This window comes from Cucumis melo, chromosome 12 (assembly GCF_025177605.1).
Source record: "Cucumis melo cultivar AY chromosome 12, USDA_Cmelo_AY_1.0, whole genome shotgun sequence".
In the NCBI taxonomy this organism is placed as follows: Eukaryota; Viridiplantae; Streptophyta; class Magnoliopsida; order Cucurbitales; family Cucurbitaceae; genus Cucumis; species Cucumis melo.
In genome coordinates this window covers 2,489,533-2,500,433 of record NC_066868.1, presented here as the reverse complement: position 1 = coordinate 2,500,433, position 10,901 = coordinate 2,489,533, and the positions used below count along the sequence as shown (strand labels likewise).

The 10,901-nt window shown below is 31.9% G+C and overlaps 1 protein-coding gene across 5 annotated transcripts; it reads right to left on the bottom strand.

The window, feature by feature from the left end:
• Window positions 1-2,562: 2,562 nt before the first annotated feature.
• LOC103497171 (inner membrane protein PPF-1, chloroplastic) lies at window positions 2,563-9,577 on the bottom strand. Of its 5 annotated transcripts, none has more exons than XR_007816095.1 (14): window positions 9,095-9,548; window positions 8,728-8,838; window positions 8,512-8,586; window positions 8,325-8,385; window positions 8,114-8,187; window positions 7,913-8,017; window positions 6,141-6,248; window positions 5,951-6,054; window positions 5,625-5,771; window positions 5,427-5,553; window positions 3,800-3,930; window positions 3,131-3,168; window positions 2,820-2,955; window positions 2,563-2,725 (listed from the first exon to the last, which is right to left on the bottom strand). XR_007816095.1 is itself a non-coding variant. In XM_008459270.3 (11 exons), the coding sequence occupies exons 1-11, from the start codon at window positions 9,419-9,421 to the stop codon at window positions 3,826-3,828; spliced, it is 1,344 nt and encodes a 447-aa protein (XP_008457492.1). In that variant the 5' UTR covers window positions 9,422-9,577; the 3' UTR covers window positions 3,691-3,825. The 5 variants fall into 5 exon arrangements, 2 of the variants coding, with proteins under 2 accessions (XP_008457492.1, XP_050936366.1); XR_007816096.1 differs by having other exon boundaries at window positions 3,131-3,155; XR_001763707.2 differs by lacking the exon at window positions 3,131-3,168.
• Window positions 9,578-10,901: the final 1,324 nt, after the last annotated feature.

Sequence of the window (10,901 nt, the reverse complement as noted above, 5' to 3'; positions counted from 1 at the left end):
AGACCAAAATCTATTTTTTTTCCAAAACTTGGTCCACAATCGTTTAGATTTGACTAAACGATTTTTTAAAATTCTTTTGTTACACAATCGTTTAGATTAGTCTACCGATGATTTATTTTTTTTACATGATTGTTTACATTTGGCTACTCCAATCTAAATGATTTTTTGAAGTTTTTTTATACACGATTTAGATTTTGCTATTTTTTTGTACATGGTCGTTTAGATTTGGTTATCCAAATTTAAACAACGTTAAAAAAGAAAGAAGAAAAGAAAAAAACGATGGAAAGAAATCACAACGAAAAAAAAGATGATGAAAAGATTAAACGACGTAAAAAAGAATCAGAAAAGAAGAAGACGATGAAAGAAATCGAAGAGGAAGACGATGAAAGAAATCGCAGCAAAAAGATGATTTCATCGTAAAGAAGAGAAGAAATATGGAAAAACAAACCTGAAATATTTAAAAAATGACCAATTTTATATGTTTTGTTACAAAATAGTTTGGTGTTTTATTACATTTATGTAAGTTTTCCTAAAAAAAATTATTAAAAATATTTACAAATTTAGCCATAATTGTTGATTAGTAGTAGACAATAATATATTATCTATCAATGCTTATCAATGAAAGATGTCGATAGTCTATCGATATTTGTCACGAGTAGACATTGACATTTAACTATATTTATAAATATTTAGGTTTTTTTTTTTTTTGCTATATTTAAAAAAACTCAAATGAAAAACAAACAAGAAAAGAGGTGAGATTCTAAGAAGAAGAAAGAAAAAAATGAAAAATCAAATCATGAAGGTGGGCATTGGATTCTCTCTCAATTGTCAACCATTCCTTTTTCAAAGAAGGCCATAATTAGCAATGGAATGTTCCTTACACAAAACCCTATTTTATGTCGTCTTCCTTTTTGTTAAACAAATTAAAGGATAAGCTAAGTGCCCTAATTAAAACTAATCTCTCTTATTATTTTCTCTCAATATAATGAAAACAATGACACTTTATCATCTTCTATTGTCATTGCTTCTGTTTGCTGCTTTCCAACCATCTCCCCTGCATCTTCCTCCAATGGTGGTTTTTGGAGCGAAGATCACCAACAAAGGTAGATGTCATCACTATACATATGCTTTTCAATTAATGTATAATCACTTTCTATTAACAAAACTTTTGTAATTTTCTATATGTAGTACGTAATTCTAATCTCTAAACAAAGCTTGAGCTTTTTCATATGCCTATAGCTTTTGTTAATTGAACTAATTACTAGAGATAATATACACGTTGGTGTTTTTAGTATAATAGTGGAGACGAGGAAATCAAATCTCTCACTTCTAAAATGGATGGTCGTACTCATTACCATTTAATCCTTAAACTTGCTTTGGTAGATAGATACATAGTTAAGAGAGTAGATTAGATTTGGTAAGAAATAAGCAAGAGCTTCAATGGAACATGTTTGTATTATACACAACTTCAATTGAAATATATTTTAGGTTAAAATACTTTTTAAGTTTCATGTTTAGTTTTAATTTCAATGGTTCAATTTTAGTCTTTGTACTTTTAATAAATTTTGAATTTAATTAATGTCTACTGAAATTGATTGAAATATAAGTTAAAATATTATTTTAGTCCATATACTTTGAGAAATGTTGCTTTAGTACACATACTTTGAAGTTTGTTCAATTTTAGTTCATATAATTTTGAAAGTATAGTGTTTTTAATAAATTTTAAATAACAAGAATAATTTAATGCTAGAAAATAAAAAATGAGAATATGTTTTCAAAGTTGATAGTAAAAATGTGATAGATAAAGAAAAAGTTCTTTTTTTTCTTAATAAAAACAACAATAAAGTAAGATCAAGGATTAAATTTAACATATTTATAAATATAGTATCAAACATATTTAAAACAATTGTTTAAATTAGAATCCAAAATTTTGATTAATCTATAACAAATACATATTTGAAGACATGAAATATAATTTCGTTTTTATTGAGTCCTTTACTTAAAATTTTTGTTACCATCAATTATTTCTTGATTTGAGTTATATGTAACATTCAAATATAAATTTGTCACATATAAAGTTGAAATACAAAATTGTCAGGTTAATTCCCGTTATCTAAAAGCAACGAAAAATAGACGATATAGGTGATTGTATTGACTTTTGATTATTTCTTTTTTTTATATATAAAAGAATAAATATAGTCCAATCAATTTTGTGAATCTATTTGGCCAAAGGGCAGAAGGAAGAGAATAATCCCTTTTAGAACAACAATAACAACAATGAACTTTGTAGATTATGTTTCATTATTCTTGTTCTAATAGAGAAAAAGAGTTGTAAAGTAGTTTATGAGACACTATTTTGTTGATTTTGTGTAGAGCTAAGATCTGTTCATCATTGGACTTCCAATTCAATGCATATCAATGGTGCATTAGTTTCAAAGGTAATATGAACTTATACTGTCCTTTTATTTAATTTTATCCTAACTTTCTTTTTCTTCACAAATTTAATTTTTCGGTATGGCGATCTTGTCAAAATCTAGTTCCAAAAACAAAAATGCTATGGACTTCGAGAAATAAATGTGATGCATCTATATATCGGTATATTTTTATATCTTTTACATCAAATGAAACCTCAAAAGCATCAGTCAATTCTCCACCCATTAGTATTCTAAAGATCAAGCATGGCTCTATCCATTACTATCCTAAACATCGACGGTTTGATCTTCCACTTTGTAATTGTTAAAATTAGATTAGAACAAAGGTAAAAAAGAAAAAAAGTCTCCTAATTTTTTTCGTTTTAATAAGATGCAAAGGACTCATACCTGAGACTGTGTGTTCATTGTTATGATGATTGAAAGCAGGCAATTGAGAAGAGAGTTTATAAAAAGCCATCAGTGCCAAATCCAAAGGGGAATCATCTGCCTCCATCAACCAAATGACCAAAGCATCCATTTGTTTCTGTATTCAAAAACATAAACATTGTATTGTATTTCTCAAAGGCTATGGCTATTAAAAACTGGCTTTCTATCATCACTTTGGGTGGACACTCCTCCTCACTTCTCTTCCTTCTGCCCTTTGCTAATACATTCACACATTAAAAATACATACTCCTTTCATGCACCATACTTCTCACCTTCTTACACAAGTAAGCTGCATTGCTGAATTCATAAGCTTCGTGTTTGTTAAGACGTCTCAAAAGTCAAACCACAACAAATCGGAAACACACGTTAGGCATCGATATCCATATGCACTTCTCAACAAAACAGTAAACAAGGTCTCTCTCCCAAACACTACACTTAACCAAAATAACTGATTTTCCCCCTGCAGTTCCCTCAGCTCCCTATCTATTAAGAAACACGTTTGCTAACCTACTACTGACTCTTAGTTTCCTTTTTTACCCTTCCTTCATACCTACTTACAATTGGATGCTTAACACAAATAAATCCAAATAGTCTGTAGCCTTCCTAAATGTAATGGAAAGTATTCGCTAATTCACATATATCCATGAAAAATATGTTGTAGCTGAGTAAATTCCTAACCTTAACAGGAGAAATGGCTATAGGTTACTTCTAACTAGAGATTCCCATAATAGGCACTGCAGTATGGGACAAGTCACATTCCCACTCTTTCATTCAATCTTTTTGGACTTACCAAAGAGTTGCAGGGTAGTTTATTTTTTACCAATAAGAAAACTAATTGAATTTCTTTGCACTATATTCAAAAATGAATTAGCCATAAAATTGATGGTCACTATGTTTTAACTATTTCGCAATGTGTTAAGATATACACGGCTCAAAATTACCTACAAATATATCAGTGTATAATCTTTCACACTGCGCGTTTCCTCTTTGATCGCTTGCTTCTCTTTTGTCGATTATAGGCTGGGATGTCTTTGTCACTTGATGCATATGCCTCTTCTAGACTGTCCTCACCCTGTTAAACACTTCAAATTAGTTTTTGATGAAAGCTGAGTAATCAGCAATTCAGCACAAGGAGATAAACCATAACAGCAAGCCATCAGTTATCATAAAAATAAATAACCAATGATGCTAAAAAGAGACCAAAAATGAAAAAATAAGGACAACAATAATAACAGGTAAACAGATAAAGCAGAGAAGTCAAAGGCATCCATATAGTTTCATTTACTATAATCTATCAGGCTTCAAGCCAATTTGACTTTAAATTGGAGAAGAAATATTTTTTCCAACGTAATGAGTAATAACCTAGAAGAAATTTTGAAGATAATCTTAATAGGACTGTCATACCATCGTTTCATGCACTAAAAATTTATCATATGTGCATTTTTTAGTAATGCACTAGAGAAGGTAATCTTTGATAACATTTAAACACCTAATTAGGTCAGAGCATACTACAATTAGTAGCAAAAAAAAAAAAAAATCAATCATTAAGATTACCATCATTGAACTAGTTAACTTGCTGCAGAGCAACCCTACCCCACTATGAACATCATTTGATAGACTCGACAACAATGCAAGTAAAAAAGGTCACATAATCAATTGAAGTCCATACTTTGACAGAATAGTAGTTTCTATCAGTATTTAACAAGCACACTGAAAAAAGCCATTTAGGGGCCTTGCCTCTCACCCTCACTAAGGTGCGTGGTTATAAAGAAATTAATAAAATCTGTTCCAAACTTTCATTACCTTAAATAATCTAATTAATAAAGAGCTCTAATTTCTATAAATTTTCCTGATCATAATACTAAATTTGTTCAGATAGTATTATGTTAGGATTCTTCCACCTGAAACTCAGACAAAACTCAACAATGGCAAAAACGACTCTGCTATAATATAATTCAATGGAAACCAAGAGTTCACAAGATATTCAAAAGATAAACCAAAAGCAAGGAAAATAGAAATAACACCCAACTCCTTCAAGAAGGCTAGAAACTTCTCCCAGAAAGCTCTCTGCAGCTTTTACCCAAATTAAAACCTACTTTCCTAATCCCAAAACATTCCCCTTTTATTCCCACATCAACGTGGGACCCTCTGGTGAATTCCTCCTCTCCACTAGCCTCTCCGATTGCACTTCTTGGTATAATTCCCTTCTTGCCCTTTCTTTTAGACTGCATACGGAGGTCTGACGTATTACTATTCACAACACATTTTCATATATACACAAAGTTCGTTTATATTTTTCTATTGAGTGCACAGAGAGTCTATTCTTCTGTTGCACTTTAGAATAGTAGTTCCTATATAACAATGCGGCAGTAATTAATTTCGGTAACTCAACTATTTTCTTCCAAAACATTTTTTTTTCAATGACAGCACAGCAAACAAGAAACAGAGCTAAATGTTTCATTCTGCAGTCATAGACTGATGGTAAAGTATTTCATAAAAAAAAATGGCAAAGTAGATTCCAATTGGGATTTATACTTTCAAGTAAGAACATTCAACGCTGAGTTTTACCTTCTCAGTTGTCTCCCCATCATACCCATCCTCAGTATCGGACTCAGAAGCCAAAGTTTGAATATCTTCAGATCGAGCTGCCTTGCTTAATTTATTCTTCTTCTCATCTTCCCTTAATTGCCTAAACCTATTTAACTTTTGTTGGTCATTAAAGAAGTAAAAAAAGCATTTAATAAGCCTCTTTGGTATAAAAATTACCTGTCACCCGTTCTTTCTGATTCGGGCGTTCGTTTGGCACGTCCGGCTGTTATGATTCCAGGAGCATTCTCATTTACAACAGGCTTTGCACCTCCTAATTTGCGTAACCATACTTGCTGAGCTGTGCTAAGAACATTGTTCGTGAACCTAACATATAACATTATTTCTTAGCTAACAAAAACCATTTTTCTAAGAATAATACATGCAACAGGAATTGAATCCACAAAACAGGCCATTTGTGATGTCTCAGCAAATGGATGTCAATAAGATCACAACAGAGGAAGATATATGGAAATAATTTAGAAAAATTAGAACCATCAACCAACCAGTAAATTGATAATCCGGATGGAACAGACAATGAGAAGTAACCGATCATGAGGGGAAGAAACTTGAAAATAAGGAGTGTGTTCTTTTGTGCTGGATCATCAGTCTGAATAAAGCAAATCAGATTCAGAATCCATCAAGAGGCTTGAAATGGTCAATTAAACAGCAGACAAACTTGAGATGTGTTTTCACCTGGGGAGGCTTCATGATTTCCATCGATACGTACTGAGATACGACAAGGAGAACAGGTAATACAAGGTATGCTGCAGTGTCAGACCAGCCCAATGGTGGATGGCCATCCTGCAAACATAAATCATAAAACCCAGGTTGACTTTTCTTTATTGTCAATAGTATCATATTTATTTTGTTGGCAGAGACTAACTTTTCTTTTCTGTGGGAAGTACCAAACTTTCATCCAGTGAAAATGAAAGAATGGAAGAGCATACAAAAATAAAGCCCAGAAAAATGGGACAAACCACATAAAGAGCTCTAACCATGAGAGAGATCTAACTTCGTTGGACAAAAGTATTTTCAATGTACATAAAAAACCAACAAACAGATAAACAAACAAACTATATGTAACACTGATCTCATTATCATTTACTTCCCCACCCCACAAACGGAATGTATATATATGTATGTATGTGTGTATACGTACATACATACATACATATATACCTCTTTACAATGTATGCTGAGTCATCTATCGAAGACAACCCCCTTTACTTATTTAAGTTATTATTATTAAGCACAGGTATCGACAACTTAAATTTGAAATTTGCTTTATTGCCAAATTAGGAAGTAACAAAAGCCAATTAGTGAAGAGTTTTATTATTCATTGATAAATGAGTAGCAACTTAGTTTGTCAGGGGCTATCAGAAACAATTTGGATAGATAGAAGGGTCATGCTTTGCTAGAGGAGGCAAATGATCACACCTTCAAGGACCATGATTGGGAATTGTTTGATCTTCTTTCTCTGAGGAAGAGGCAAAAATTGTGGTGTTTTAAAAAGCTCTCTTGGGTGCATGCACCTAGGCTCAAGGTGCAGGTCTGGCACCTCGCCTTGGAGAGGCGAGGCTCACAAAATAAGGCATGCATTACGTGCACGGTGAAGCCCCAAGGCATAAATCCCTAAGCCTTGGGGTCTTTCCATTATTTTTAAAGAACAGTAATTTTCTTCTTTATGAATTTAAAGAACCAAGTTTACTAAGCCTAAATGCAAAATTTCCTGTGTTTGGGGTCTTTTTTTTGCTCCATATTTCCACTACAACTATCCTTTCTCTCTTTAATGGAATATTTTCATATGTAGTGTGCCTCACAAAAATAAATAAATAAATAAATAAAAATAACTCACGCTTTTTTGTGCAACTTGCGCCTAGGGTCCAAAGGACCATTCCGCTTCGGTGTGCCTTGAGCATTTAAAAACACAATTTAGTTTTTAGAATTCAAGGAGAGGGTCTAAGTATTGCAAATTATTTGTGGTTTTATTGATCCTTCAATATAATTTCCAAGTCTTTTAATTGGATTTCTACATAAATAAGGGGTATCTAACCCTTGAGTAATAGCAAATCCAAATTAGATTGGACTGTGGGAGAGATTGGGGGCATTTGACAACTTTTCCTATGGTAATCTAATGGGAAAACAATTTTCTATGAATCGGAGAATGCATTTGTGTACCTTATAAAGAAGAGAATGAACAAAGCAGCCACTTATGGATATATTTGCAAAGAATGAGTGAAAAAATGAAGTATCTCAAAATTTATATTTTCAAAAGCATGAAAGTAACACACCATGCAAACATCCTTAAAAACAGATAATATATTCAATTCAGATTTAAATGTTCAACAATCAGCATCAAAATCAAGTTCTGATATCAGGAAATTGAGATTACTTAGATAACTAGCAAAAGGGCTGCAATCAAAGTTTGGGCAACATAAGTCATAAAAATGTAGAATTCAGTTTACCACAAAAGGCAACAACCAAGAGATACCAGCTCCACTTTGTCGAGCAGCAATAGTAGTTGGTCCACCAAGAGAGGGAATCCAAAAGAAACCTTCAGTCAGTAATCCCTTCAAGAATTAGAAACAGCAGAAAGAACAAATTAGTTATATTTCAAGTTGCCGATATAAACATCAATGACCATACAGAATCAATAATTTAGTTACCTCATTTGCCACATTAGAAAGAGCCTGATATAGGCCAATCCAAACAGGTATGGTGGCTAAAGTTGGTAAACAGCCTACAGAAACATGATATAGTTCTTTGAAGTATGCATAAATATCAAGCAAAATCATTGATAAATAAACAATGCAAACAACAAGAGTAAGAACACATGAAAGAACAAGGGAGTAAAAAAGACTCGCGAGTGTTTTGTACCTGCCAAAGGGTTAACTCCTGCTTGCCTATAAAGCCGTGATGTCTCAAGTTGTATTCTTTCCTTAAAAATAGAGAAAATAATTCGATAGAAGGAAAGAATTACTTTATAATTGAAAAAAGGGAGGAAAATCCTCTTAATCCAAGCTCAAAAGTTCGCTAGCTTCCATAATGGACAGAAATGCCCCACCTGATTGCCTGCATATCTTTGTTGGATAGCTTTGATCTTCGGTTGAAGATTTTGCATAGCCAATGTCGACTCAACCTACACATCACACAAGCATTGAGTCGTTTTAGTTATCCTATACCAAGCGCAGGAATGCATTCATCAGTCATCAGAAGAGAATTAAATGTAATCAGATTATGAGAATTCCCTTTTTCAACTGTCATAGCAAAATCAACTAACCTGCTGCTTAGTTAGAGGAAGAGTTGCAACTTTAACGATAATAGTAAGTAAGATAATTGCAAATCCATATGAATACGGGACGTGCACAGCCTCAAGGCCACCCTTCAACACCTGATACAGTAGAATTGCCACATCAAAATTTCGTTTCACCATTCAGTCACAAAGCAACATCGAGAAACAGATATATTTAAGGAAATACCAAAAAAAGTGACACCATATTCACAGTTCCTCTATCGATGCATAAACGAAATTTTCAGTTTTTTGGTGCTTGACATCATCCATACCCCAATAATCCCCAAAATACATAAATTCAAATGAAATGAAATATCAGTAAAACAAGGCGATTTGAATTGGGTGAAAAGCTTACTTTAAGAACCACTTCCATGGCCTCGGAGATAAATCCAAACCATCCACCATTCTTCTGCACCGTAATATCAGGAGAAGTAGATGTGGCGCCACCTGAAACAGTAGAATCCACTGCAACGGCAGCGTCAGCAAGTGTATAGAGCAGGCCTTCGGCTCTGCTAAAAATTGCTGGAAAATCGAAGGAAGAATGAAAGGAATGGATAGGGGGAAGTTCATGGAAGCTGAAATTGACTCTGGTGGTGAGGTGTCTCCGGAGAGGAACATGGCGAGAAAGGGATGGGAGAGAAGAACCGACGAAAGGTGAAGATGAAATGAGGGTTTTCGCCATGGGAGGGTTTTGATTCGGCAAAGGAATCAAAGGAAGAAGAAAATTCAGTTTCTCATGAGAGAAAGAGAGAGGAAATGGTTGAAGAAGAAAGGGGCTGACAGTCCAGTGGAGGAGGAAGAAGAAGAAGAATTCCCAAATTAAAATTGAATTATCCTTTTTCCTATCGAAATGCCACGCTGTACTCCCCCACACGTGCGGAAAAAATATATTCCTATTTTCCCTAAAATGATTTTTAAATTTTTTACTTTTAGTCGAATAAATTCGAATCATACGTCTCTTTTTTGTTATACTTAGAAATAACAATTGAGCTAAGCTTGATATGAAGTTAAACTTAAACATTTGATTTCTCACTATCACACCATAATTTAATACATGCAAGATTTCAAATTATTCTGGTGGTTAGAAATATTAAGAATTATATTTTTTAAAATAAAATATATATTTAAATGCGTAGATAAATATTTTATAATAACGTTAGCGACATTTTTTAAAAGAACATTAGCACAACTTTTATCACTTATTTTGTTATGTTTTATGGATAACAAACTTATATCGGTTTATTAAGATTTTTATATTTAATTAGTAGAGAGATCAATGAAAAATTAGAGAGGATAATAATTGCAAGTTTGAGAACAATTTTCATGAAATAAAAAAAAAAAAAAAAGATTTACAATCTCACAAGTTTAGAGTAATTTTTTTTTCAACAACTACAGGAAGAAAAATTTATTCATTCACACTAAAATTTATCTAAATAAATATTAGTGTGGACAAGATATTAATATGAATATACCACCTTATTCTTACAAGTACGATGTGTAGTCTAAAAGTATTGAATCCTCAAACTTACTAATAATCTTAAAAGCTAGACAGACACACAACGGATGAAAGTTAAATTCTCAAACTTAGATGATAAGTACAAGGACTTAATTTTTAATTTTGAAAGTTTTAAGGTATCACCGTAATTACGGTCAAACTTTACCCTCGTTCTACTCTTAAAATCCATAAAAATCACTCCAAATTACTTAACGTTGGAGCATGCTAATATTTATAAGTTTATGTTGATTCCTATAGATTTACTTTTCTTTTTAAGAAAATTAAAATTAGAAACATTTTTAAATATAGTAAAATAAACAAAAATATAACCAAATTTCAAATTTTATCAATAATAAACACTAAACTTCGATATTGATAAAAGTCAAATCAATAAAATTTGAGATTTTAGCTTATTTTATAAAAACTAGTATTAAATACGTGTCATGCATATAGGATATAAAAATCATAGTTATTAAGTATCGAAGAAATGCTATATATTAACGTTTAATTTTTAATTATTTGTTCATAAAAATAGAGTGTTTTCAATTATACAAGTGTTATATATATAACATTTCTTTAAATAAATAAATAAATAAATATATATATATATATATATATATATATATATATATATATATATATATATATATATATATATATATATATA